Source organism: Schistosoma mansoni, assembly GCF_000237925.1.
Source record: "Schistosoma mansoni, WGS project CABG00000000 data, supercontig 0138, strain Puerto Rico, whole genome shotgun sequence".
Lineage (NCBI taxonomy): Eukaryota > Metazoa > Platyhelminthes > Trematoda > Strigeidida > Schistosomatidae > Schistosoma > Schistosoma mansoni.
In genome coordinates, this window is record NW_017386041.1 from 63,357 (window position 1) to 76,880 (window position 13,524).

Here is a 13,524-nt window from a genome sequence, read left to right on the forward strand (position 1 = left end):
CAACACTACCTCAGTTGCAATGTTCTCTTCTACTTGATGGGTGCAGCCACTTTTCATAAAATACGTCTACATAGTCGAGCGTTTATAGCCTCATCTTATTGTGATATTCTTCTACTAAACGGAAGGAAGGATAATGGGTGAATTTCCAGTGGTGAAATCAGTTTATTAGATATATAGTTGGAAAACCTCCAGTCTGTTATCACCATGATTGTGAGTGAGTCAGTGAATGAATGCGTCAACGAACATCTATCACCTGCTACTCAATGAACGAATTTTTGACGTCGCGTCATTGTCTTCTGAATATCAGATTTGAATCTACAGTTCGTAAGTGAAGAAATTAGCTCTGGTTAAGATGCTTTTGCACGAACCATAACAACATTAAATGAAAACGTACATTACTAGTATTATGGCGAAGTTCTTAAATGCCAAAATTACTTTCATACAAACAACTGCATCTTATACCACCCTACACTAATGCATTGCTAGCATGTAACTCTTAATCCTCCCGTACACATTTTTAAATTTATTAATTATCCTATCGTTGCTGCGATTTTCATTCGGACCACAAGTTCCACAGCTCAGACTACCTTCAAACCAAATATATTAATTTACCGTCTACATTTCAACACAGATCAAGCACTGTGGGAAATTTCGCTGTCATCGTGTATCCGAGACCAGTATCCAACATTACAGTGACTATACAAAAACGTCCCATTTTCGTCAAGTCATTTCAAGCACTTTATTAAACGAACCTATAGAATCGGTGCCCAATCTTGCTGACATAACCATCGCATTGATGGTCGAGGAGTCCATCACAAGCCTACTACTAACAGTCGTTTGAAGATGGTAAGCTAAAATTGCATACAATTCTCAGAGATGCTTCACTTATCAGCTCTGGGTTTTTAAGCACTCCAAATGTATTTTTCACGCTCATCAGTGAACTAAGCACAACAGCATAAGTCTCTCAAGCGAACATTTTCACAAAACTTAAAGGTCCTGAAACCTAGTGATTGGATCCCACTGTCAAAAATTGTACACAATAACTACGCATCTCGTTGACACCGAGAGCTATTTCCACCTATCACCAGCTATAATCCTAGTATCGGTCAAACAAAACGTCGGATATAAGTTCGCTAATTCACAATTTTTACAAACATTTACGACACTGAAGAGTATTTTGGCAGCTGACTTTCACCTTTCTTACAGAAACTTCGATCGCTATATTACGCCTATTGGCCGCCAAATATCCCTTTATCATTCTCAAATAAGCATATGCATATTATGAGCGCTCCGTTAGGCATATATCAACGGATACATTTGCATGGTTGTCAACATCTTTTGCTTGCATACACCTTGAAAAATCGTATCAACGGGTTATATGAGTAGTAATGGTAATGTGACTGGTTGGTTAAATTAATATACGAAGAAAGTCAGATTCTTATGTCAGTTTGGTAACACTTTACTTACAAAACTATTTCCGGCATAAGAGCTGCATACTACAATAATGTGATCCATGTTTACAAAACTTGATCTTGAGTAAAAGATTTTTAATAACCACCTATGATCACCACCGTTAACAAACGACTGTTGGCATTGAATACTTGCACTTCGAAATAAAAAAGATCATAACTCAATTAGCCCTACCTCATTAGAATAATAGTAGCTATGGCACACTCAATATATATATATATATATATATATATATATATCAGTGATTATTACCGTGCCTATGATACGATGACGATGAGACAAAGTCGGAGAACAAACACTTTATGATATGGTGGTGTGTAGTCAACAATAGGTTCATTGAGTTAGTGCGTTACTGCAAAACTCCAGACAGAATCTCAAACATAACTCCATTCAGTGACATGGTTAACAATACAGTAGGTGGCGGTACTAATCCTCGGTCGCAAATGTGCTTACAAACAGGGGTTTTATGACTTATTTACACCATTAAATTATATTCTCAATTTGAGAAATAATTGGTGTAGTTTCATATTATCTGGAAACATTCACTTGCAGTACGCTGGAGGAAATGTTTGCAATGATCTTACAATAAATACATCCAAAATATAGAAATACTAATGGATCGAGAGGATGTACGTTTAAGTTTTGGTATAAACTAGCTTGGTCATTGGGTACAATTTGACCCAAATATGAGAAAAAAGACTAGGACTTATTCAAGGGATTGATATATTGGGTCAAATTCTAGTTTCAAATCTCAGAAAATAACTAAGTTACACAAAGATTTTCAAAAATGCAAGAAGTTACTTTACATAAAAAGTTTACGAGTGGTCCTACAATATAAAATAATTAATAATCTTACCTGTTACTTCCGGTGATCGAAATGCAATACCAATGGTCGACCGGCTACTCGATATCCATTTAGTCCTCTAAGTGCCCTATCAGCTTCGTAACTTGTTTTGAAATCAACTAACGCCTCACCAACAAACTGTCCTTGAGGGTCACGGCGCAGTCTTATCGAACCCGGAACGAAGTAATAATCCCTCATTATTCCAGCTAGTTGATCAACAGTACATGCGGGTGGAAGATTTCCGACAAAAACAGTAACAAAGTCAGGAACTGGGCGACGATGTGGAAGAGGAACAGGTTGTCTCGGAGCAGATGAAATATCTGATTGGTGTGGTGGGATAGAATGTAAATTATCCACAGGTGGGCGGAACCTACGGAAGGAGTCGTGATGGTCATCAAAAGGGGCAGGTGCGGAGGGACGGTCATAGTAAGAGTCATCGTACTTCGCTCTGCCTACACTTGGGGGACGGCTCTCGAATGGATTCGAAGGTGAAGGACGCTGGCGCTGGTCCCAATGGATGCGGGATTCCCGTGGATCTCTGTCACGAGATCTCACAGGTCTGTCAAAGTTAAGTTGTTCATCTTTTGAATCGGCGCCCAAACGGTTCAGCATTTCCTCTCGAGAAATGGCTTCTATATGAAGAGATGGGTGTGACTGTTTTGCCTTAGAACCTTCAGTCGATACTTCATTTACAGCACGACGACAGTTGTTTTCACTAATGAAATCAATGAAAGCAATATTGGCATCAGGAGCCAGTCGTACCGCATCTCCAGGAATTAGGATGGATGGAAACAGATTCAGAACTTCAGAATCTTTTACTGTACGAGAAAATCCGCTGACACAAGCACATGTCAAAAAGCCACCAGGTGGTTTAGTAGGCTCCGTATCAACATCACGAGGAACAGGTGGTTTGATAGACTCTTTAATGCTTTCGGATTTACTACCGATCGCTAAGGCTGAATAAGCACTGACTTGCAACTTTGATATTGGTGTTAAGCGTACTGATGGAAGTCCCGCATCTGGTCGAAATGGCCGTGGTTTCGCAGAGAGAAGGATTTTGATATCCTCTGCAGAAGGGAGAGTAACTAGTGCCCTAGTCAAGTTGGTACCGCGTGGTGCAGACTTATCATTTGGAGGGAATCGAGCCAGTACAACATTTTCACAAGTTAGACCAGGAGCACCCAAAAACCGAACTACTTCTGTCTTGGTGGTATCAGATGGAAGCTCAGCTAGCTCAAGGCAACCATCGTTGTAATGAGGAGGGTAGGATTGATCAGGTGGTGGAAGTTTTTTGGCAACTTCTGGGGGGCATTTAGAAGTGAAGTTTGTATCACTAACACTGTAAAATTCACTCAGAGTAGATTTGATTACTTTTATCACGTCTCCTTTGTGGGGACGATTATTAAAACTGAGTGCTCGCTCGTACGAATCACGAGTTGTCATCATTATAAACACATACCCAGTGGGACGTTGTAGCAAATCTTCTTCAACCCGGATACCCCATTTTGGAACAACTTGGACCCCACGTAAAACTTCGAAAACGGTCTTTATCCCAGCTTCTGGGGCGGGCAAACAAACTCTCAGTACGTAATCAGTTTCTCCAGGCACTATGTCAGATGGGCGAGTATATGATGAAGGTTGTGGTCGACGTTTCCGTGGGTACTCTTCGAAGTCTGAAGTCTGGTGCTGAAATGGACGCTTTGGTCCTGAAATGGGTGCATTATCGTTGAGCCACGGGGGTCTAACAGAAAAATCGCGTTCCTCTTGCAACCTAGAATTGGTGCATGCAGTTTCACGATCAAGAGGATGACCCGGGCCACTTCTAAATTCTGATGGAAACGGGTGGGTATTTCCATGTCCAAATTCACGTGATTGAATATCATGTGGAGGGAACCGATCGTTGAATACTCTAGGAGATTGTGCGCGGTACTTGTCATAATCTGCCGTCATACCATCCGAAACGTGTAGTGCAGGATAGTGATCGGCATAAGAATCCCTTGGACTATTTTTGACTTCATTGTCCTTGCCCCTCGAGACGAAATTATCTTCAGATGCGATTGATGGCGGGTGCCTATTATAATCATAATCATCGCGATAAGATCTATGCCCCAAGTCACTACGGTTATTCAAGTATGTGTCTCTTGGACCATAGTCGTTAGTTGGTGGGAAGTCTCGTATTTCATCATACCTTGAATGCATGTTAGGTTGGTTGTTGTAACTGTAATCTCGATCCTGATTAAAGTGAGGTCTATCTGGAGGTAAATTTTCAGGGTATTTATCCGGGTTATTACGCGCAGCTGATTCAATTTGTCCCCGAGGCGGATCCAGGGTTACACCTTTGCTATAAGTGTAAGGATACTGCTTAGAAGAGTCATCAAATGATTCACGAGTGGCTCCATTACGGTATGATGGGAAGGAACTGGGTAATGTAGGAGCTGTTACATCTAGTGCATGCATAGTTTCAGTCTTTTGAGAGATAGGTTGAGATAAAACAGGATTTCCTCCGCTGGAAAATAAAGCTGAGGTTTTTGCAGATTCGATTATTGACTGCATTTCGGCTTTACTGCTCAGAAACAGGCGAACAGATGCCCCATTGATCGTTTGTCGATCAAGCAGCATAGCTTTTCTTGCATCTTCGTCTGTAGCGAAAGCAATAAATGCGTCACCTTCCGTGCCCCCGACGATGTGCACACCCCCTTCAGGAATAGATAACCCGCTGAAAAAGCGTCGAATATTTGAGGCGTTTGCTGAAATTGGTAGGTTTTGTAGTCGAATGATGACAGACATCCTTTATTCTGCAACAAGAGTAAGTAAAAATGTATCACTGGAAGCCAGAGATTTTCAGAATAAAAAATTAGACAATAATGGATTAATGTTTAATATGACTCGTCCTTTACCATACCTCTATATGAACAATAGGTATAGATAAAAAGGCGAAGCAGTCCTTGAACTTTTTACTGGTAAACGGCCTCTTTATTTGATTTTCAAGGAATTAAAAACCCATGCCTTTCTTATTCGACATGTTTTTTCACAAGCTGGCTGTTATTAGTTTCGATTAAACATAAATTTCGAAATTTCAACTTTCGAGAAATCATACCTTGATCAACGTATAAACGAATGGACGGCTACAAAAACATTTATTTTCAGATAGAAACAAGAACGATTACCATAGCTTTACTCAACCCAGATCACGCAGTTGCGGCGGGTGAGTAACCCGAATAGACGCATGCAGCTGGGTGGATCCCTAAATTTTGTTGAGGACTAACTTGATTTACACATTCGACTATGAATGCCAAAATACATGATGCAGTAAGACTATGACGAGCGGTTACTGATAACAAACTATGCTAGTCTAACCGGTTGGTTCGAGAACTACTCACGAGCCTTCTGAAACTCAGTTCTTAGTGAAAATCGGATGAAGGCCTAGCATCACGTATACAGGGACGTTACATAAATTGAAGTTAGTTCTCTCAGAGACAGTGACAGATTGTCAGTTGAAAGCATCCCAGAAAAACAAATACATAACCTATACTGAGTTCTAAAATGTTTTGCTTTAAGGTCAACACATAATATGAAGGTACATCACTTGATCATCTGCAAACGCTTCATGAAAACTGGCCAATTATGATACGATATCCCCATTATCCCAGAACTTGAAGTATACTTCATAAATGAAATTAAGATCAAGAAAATACGACTGCAAAACATTAATGAATACTCAAGAATGGAACTTGTTAGAGACTATACCAAGCATCCAAAACTGAGTTAATCGGCACTGTATAGTACTGTACTGCAGGTTGCGGAATTGAATACAAATGACAAAACACGGAGTATCTAGAGGGGCAGCGCAGTGGTTATAACTCAACTTACAACCACTTCAGTTTGGCATCTAAACAGGGTCACTAGTTCATAAAGAATGACTTAATGGGTATAGAGCAGCCGGTTAGTTCGAGTAATTACCAAATACTTTAAGGAAGGAATCAACACTAAACCAAATGTTGAATTATGATAGATATACAAAATTGTTATCAAGTCTGTGATTTGATTTTTGGAATTTCCGTTGAGCGGTGGACATTGAGGGTTCACATAAAGTTAGAGAACCCTGATTCACAATCAATGGTACACATAGTTTACAGAGTCCTTGGGGGATAAAAGTATGAGCCTATTGTTGGTCACCGGAAACCATGAGACTGCATCTTTCCAAGTTGTTCTACTGCCTTGTGGATTAAAACCTTAGGTCAAAAGCCCGGGGAGTGCCCCCCTAAGGAAACAACCTGCTTCGATTAGGACACTCAGGCAGTATAACAGCCTTCACACAAACCAATGATAACTGTGGCGCACATGTATTTTTTGCCCTCGTACCAATGTTAATATATATATATATATATACCCGCTTAAAGGGCTGGACTTCAAAGGCATTTGACCTCCCGATTGAAAGTAAACTGTACCATGTGAAATCCAAATACGGGAATTGAAATAAATTATTAGCCGAATCGTGGCCACTGGATAGTGTGTTTTATGAAAGAAAATAAATGAAGTGGACTTTAATAACCCGAGGCAATTATGAAATCGAGACCGCAGTAGTGCTTGCTTTTACTGATGCAGTGAAGATTAAGACCTTTAAAGGAAAGTACTACATCTAAAGTGAGACTAAAGGTTTACTAGCCTTAATACAAATCGATCACGAATAAATGCATCGGCACAATCCGCATCACTCAGAAGTACGAAAACCAACTAGTGCAAACTGAAATGAAGAAGTCGAAACGATTATTCTCATGTCTATTACAAAACCGAAATGAACCCATGGATCCACAATTTAGCAACGAAAGGAAGTGCATCGCGAATGATAGAAAATAATGTCAAAGCAAAAGCCATAGCTGATTATTTTGAGACGACCTTCACACATGCTCCTACTTTCAACTTAGGATTAGCCCCACAAGCAACGCCACCAAAAAAGGCGATTTATTACGGGCACCAACAGAGGATACAAGACAAGATTATGACAACACATCAAACTAAAGGTCTTTTAGCCTCACTATGGTTAAGAATAATTAAGAGGACTATTATGACGTTCACGAAAACCATTATGTTAAATATTGAACGTGATTCCCGGGCTGATTATCGCGCACATCGAACTCACTGATAATGAAAAATTAATGAATGTTGTTCGTGTCGACTTCAGCTGAGCATTCGACAGAGTATCACGTAGTATGTTTCTACTGAAGCCGAAAGATTTGAAATTTCTGGATCAAAAACAGATTCTAAATGCTTCTTGAGGGAATTGAAACTTCGTAAAGTGCCGCGAGTCATTTTTGATTCCTTGGTTTTCTAACTCAATATGAATGCATACTTAAATATTCGTCTATGCTGCTTTACACATATAAACTAAAAATCTAGAAAGTGGCGGAAGATGCCGAGGTGGGCACTCTAGACCGGCCTAGACGCTCTTATAAGTAATTCCAAATTGTAGTCAACGTTTATCAGTATTATTAAGTGCGTCTACAAACACATAGGTCATGTTTGTGTCGGTGTGAAGAGTCAGCGCCTTTAGTCCTGAATCATAGCTGAGTTACTGCCTAAAATTACGGCTCACTAGTGACCAAAGTTAAAAGGTTCGTGTTAGTGGGATATAGATTGGATTAAGCATGTTTTATGCATGATGGTGTTGCTGCGCGCTGATTGGTTAATTTTTAAACCGATCAGCCCGGGCATATTATTGTAGAAAAATCTATAAGCTTCTTATGTATATACTATAAATATATGAACATTATCTAAACTATTGATTGCTGTTCACATACCATTATTATTTTGAATACAATCTAATTCCTGCTCAACGTGTTCTGATTTTGGGGTCTTGTCGAGTGTCATCGTATAAGAATACTAAGCAATAGGAATAGCTGGGTCGTTTATATAAGCAAAAAACAATTATAACAGTGGCGACGAGGAAAAAGGAAAATTCGTTCAAAATGCCTATATCAGATGACCAGCTCAGCCGAATACTACAACAACAGCAAGCACAACTTGATGCACAAATGCGGTTGTTGGAGACTATGATGCAACAGTTTAGCATCCAAAACTCGAGTACACATGCTGTTTCAAGTACTTCTTGTGATGCAGTTGCTAGCAGCATCCCAGAATTCATATATGATCCCGAAAGTGGAAATACTTTTCTCACGTGGTTCAAGCGTTGGGAAGATACATTTAGAATAGAATTCTGTCAACAAGATGACGCATGAAAGACTCGGTTGTTGATGCGTAAGTTGGGAAGCAATGAGCATGCACATTATGCTGATCATATATTGCCAAAGTTACCTCGAGAGCTCAGTTTCGAGGAGACAGTAACGCAGTTGTCAGAGATATTCGGCGAATCTTCCTCATTGTTTAGTATTCGATATCAGTGTCTGAATTTGGTGAAACGTGAAGCCGATGAATATGGTGCCCTAGCAGATGTCGTCAACAGAGAGTGTGAACGGTTCAAGTTACGCTCGTTGACAGAAGATCAATTTAAATGCCTTGTATTCATCAAAGCTCTGCAGTCACCACAAGATTCTGAAATTAGAACCAGACTTCTGACTCGTTTGGATCAAGACCCAAACGTCACACTCAAGACATTGACAGATGAGTATAAACGACTACAAAACATCAGACACGACAATCAGTTAATTGAAAAGGTAAATTCTAATTTAACCTGCAGTAGTGTAAATGCTATGACTAGGTTAAAAAGTCAGAAACCGAAAACAAGTGGTAGCAAACCAACGATTGCATGTTGGTTATGTGGTGATTGGCATTATGTACGGTTCTGTCCATTTAAGAAGCATAAATGTCAGGTGTGCAACAGACGTGGACATAAAGAAGGCCATTGTCCGCCGAATCGTACGTCCCAGCCCAAGAAGAAGTATAAACGTCCTCCACGTGTGGTGAAATCAGCTGAATCTAAACCACTTTCTCTGGTAGCAGCCTTTCAAACAGACTATGACATTCGGAGAAAGTATGTTACGATCCAGATTAATGGTATAGCGGTTCGTCTCCAAATTGACACAGTATCCGATATCACCCTAGTGTCTAGAGAAACGTTTAACCTGCTTGGGAAACCGCCAATGAAGCCATCCAAGAAAACGGCTAAAAACGTATATGGAGGTGTACTGAAACTAGTTGGTGAATTACAATGTGAATTTTCCTTCAATGGAAATAGCTGTAAAGGAGCATGCTATCTGACAGAACGACCAAACCTTGATCTACTTGGTCTAGATATGTTAGGAAAGCTTGGGTTAATGGATATACCCATCAACAGCGTTTGTAACGTGTCGTGTCCATCATTAGACACCACTTTATATGCAAAAAAGACAGGTAAAAAGGTTCCAGAAATACGGAGTGTAGCAGTAGCGGCAATTCGAAACACTCCAGTGTCGTCAGGTGAAGTCAGAAAAGACTTTTCAGCATTTTGTCAGCAGAACGGAATCAGGCACATTAGAACACCTCCATTCCATCCGCAATCGAATGGCCAGCTAGAACGTTTTGTTGGTACGTTCAAAAATGCTCTAAAAAAATCAAGAGGGGAGGGGGACACCGATGAGATCTTAGAGAGGTTCTTGTTTATCTACCGTTCGACACCGAACCCTCAGACAACAAATGGAGTCTCCCCAGCGGAAGCGTTACTTGGCAGAAAAATACGTACACATTTCGATGTTATTCGTCCGACTCCAGCTCTTAAGCCGCAAAGAAACGTGATGATGGAGAAACAGTACAATAGTCATCATGGGGCACAAAGACGATTGTTCAGTGTGGGTCAAAAGGTACTTGCTATGGACTATCGAGGAAAACATCCTACATGGATAGCCGGTCGGATCGTGCAAAAGAAAGGAAATGTGGTTTACGAGGTGTCCGTTGGTTCAGAAATCTGGGTGCGTCATGCTAACCAACTGAAATCAACCTCGATTTCCAACAACGAAACGCAGCATAGATTACCTCTTGGTGTTCTGCTAGACACCCTTGAGATCAAAACACCTGAAACAGACAGGACAGTCAAGGTGCAAACGAAGGATGATACAACGTCCTTATTACCTAGAAGGTGTACTAACCGAAAGCATAAACTAGTAAAGCGGTTGCAGTTGGACCCAAACACCAGATCCTACGAATCTGCTCAAGGGGGAGGTGTTAGTGAGATATAGATTGGATTAAGCATGTTTTATGCATGATGGTGTTGCTGCGCGCTGATTGGTTAATTTTTAAACCGATCAGCCCGGGCATATTATTGTAGAAAAATCTATAAGCTTCTTATGTATATACTATAAATATATGAACATTATCTAAACTATTGATTGCTGTTCACATACCATTATTATTTTGAATACAATCTAATTCCTGCTCAACGTGTTCTGATTTTGGGGTCTTGTCGAGTGTCATCGTATAAGAATACTAAGCAATAGGAATAGTTGGGTCGTTTATATAAGCAAAACACAATTATAACAGTTCGGAACTATATAAGCGTTATGACCATTTACCAAGTTCAACACAAATATGTTCACTATTGTACATACGGGGGTCCGGGCAACTTCGGAACTATGAGGTTTATCGTACAGACCTGAGGTCACACACTTTTGTCTGACATATCTTCCCCCTCTCACGACTACGCTAGGACAACTCATGGGAAACAGAAAGAGCTGAGAAAACATGAACCGACGTTATTCCCTCAGCATCACAGGTTTTTCCATTAGGTTACCAACTCTTAGGATTTACTAACTGCCGTCCATGTTTTTAATCAACTTATTGAAGGGAATATATTCATAGAAGCCTACTAGAAAAGAGCTAACACAAGCTATTGATCGACAGTGCTCAAACAAGCAAGTCTAAATCTAGACAGACCGCGTTTGTGTCTCTGGCCAGTAGTCCTAAAATGTGATAAATACGTCGATTAGTAACAATAAGAAGTAAGATTCTATTTGAAGAACATTCATCACCGACCCAAAACTACGTAATCGGTATGAATACATCTACTTGTTAATTTTGGCGATTTACGTTACCCTGTGATACCACTAGAACTGACAATATTTTAGTTACCTGCAGACGAAACACCGGTGGTTACCCCTAAATTAAACAATCTGATAGATGACCTACTTTAGGCTTTGAGCAATATTTGGGATAGATGGAAACAAACACAGCAACTTACACGAAGCAATATGTATGTCCTGAGGTCTACCAAGATGGACTCCAGTAGCGCGGATAAACAACTAGGCACTGGTGGCATAAATTATTTTAAGTAATTGTAGATAAATTACGAGAAGCTGATTTTTTACGAATTGACATATGCAATACCAATGGTTTGACGGTCTCTCCAAGAAGAAATGGCTGAATAAATGACAGTTCGTTGGGAGGCCATTGAAGGGTCGTTAGGAAAATATCACACCACTTTTTAAAAGACTTCAAGATGGTGGTTTGGCCGCTACATATTTCAGATAATCTGAAGCGAATGACTATCTCGACCACTGCACACCAAGCGACTAGTTTTATTCCAAGATTATTATCTAATTATATGCCATACGACTGGTTTTGCATCTAAACCTTCCCGATTCTTGTTACTGTATATCACTTTTACCCTAGTTCCCTATCTCTAATTTGAACTATCAGTTTGTAGACCTGTCAGTTCCACCATGGTAGTCAAGATATTGTTAAGAATAATTAAGAGGACCATTATAACGTTCACGAAAACCAACAACTTGTTAAGCATTAGACATAATCTCAGTAAGGGATTATCATGCATAACTAACCTCCATGTGGCAAGAAAGAGATCAGCAGAGTCGCGTGATAATGGTTTAGTGGTAAATTAATGAAAATAACATATATCTGATATCTGTTCAGTAGGAATGGACAAATTTCCACATTCCCTCCCGTCCAAATAGGTCCATTGAAGTGTACTAGAGGACTCCTGAAGCGAAACATGTTTTGTCATGGATCCAGCACAGTATCTAAAACTGAATTTCGTAACCTTCTGACTCAGTTTTTCTTTAACGTATGCACCCGTTACCTATTTAGGCTGAACTTGAAAGCTCTACAGCGGTATTCAAATCCCTAAAATAAATATTCCTGTTGGTCTCCGACAATGTTTCTGACCTCAGCAGTTTTACTGGACACATCCTTGCTGAAATCAAACGCTTTTCGACATAACGAATACATTTCAAATGTATCTTCGAACTCCATTCCTGACTTCTGATTTTACTGGGCCGGGATCTTTTGATCATAAAGAATAAATTCCAAGTGTTCTTCACAGAAATCAGTATTTATTGGAGTACCGCATACATATAGATGTCATGAAATTCCCAGTGCTACCATATGCTGCTGGTATATACACCTGGAGTGAAGTAACTGGGGATGCATATGTATGTGCACTTCGGGTCAACTAAACGTTCTGGTTAGCTGGTCTAAGACTTAGTTGGTGCGTACCAATGTGATAGGCATGTCTAAGCGTAGATTAGAGACACAAAAAATAGCCATAGCATTGGAAAATAGTCGGTTCCTGCAGTTTTGTCTCACGCTGCTCTAAAGGTAATAGTGAGCCATGTTCTGACGACCGACGCCCACTATCGTGAATTGCCGCTAAGGTGTTCAGAATCCTACCGACATTATGTTATGAAAAAAATTAATTAGTTGAATGGGTCCAAACAAGTTGCAAGGGCATAGCAGAGCCTTGTATCTAACTTGATGGACTCCTCAACAGAAGATAAATAGTTTCTTCTATTATTCCAAGTAGACATGAACAAAATATTATGTATCCTGTGTATCTAAATAGTTGACCGCACATCACTCTGTCTTTTGATTTCATTGCTTAAGGAGGGGGTAAATATAAGTCTGGTAAGAGATGTTTCCTTTTTTAGAAGAAATATTTTTATATGTTCATTAACAGATCAAATGAAGCACTGCATCTGAAGGTGCAACAACATATCCACGGAAATTTGAGGTATTTGTACGAACTAATGATTTTTTGTACTTGATTGCCCGTTGATTATGATTCCCAAATTTAATATGTTCATTTGGACTCATAGTTCCACCTAACTTAAATTGCACTATTTCTGGAATTCCTAGCTGGTACATTAATTCAAATTCTCCTAATCATCATACTAACTTCACGATGGAGCCTGTGTTTGAACAGTTGGATATGCATTCGAATTCTGAAGCTTTCGAAGATTGCATGGAAAGGTTTGAAATCTGTAAAACAC

General features: G+C 39.8%; 1 protein-coding gene across 1 annotated transcript; it reads right to left on the reverse strand.

Moving 5' to 3' along the window:
* Positions 1-2,287: 2,287 nt before the first annotated feature.
* Positions 2,288-11,526, reverse strand: Smp_129950.1 (rna-binding protein 12 (sh3/ww domain anchor protein in the nucleus) (swan), putative). Its single transcript, XM_018788465.1, has 2 exons — positions 11,481-11,526; positions 2,288-5,109 (listed from the first exon to the last, which is right to left on the reverse strand). The coding sequence occupies exon 2, from the start codon at positions 5,099-5,101 to the stop codon at positions 2,330-2,332; it is 2,772 nt and encodes a 923-aa protein (XP_018646520.1). The 5' UTR covers positions 5,102-5,109; positions 11,481-11,526; the 3' UTR covers positions 2,288-2,329.
* Between the last annotated feature and the right edge of the window lie 1,998 nt (positions 11,527-13,524).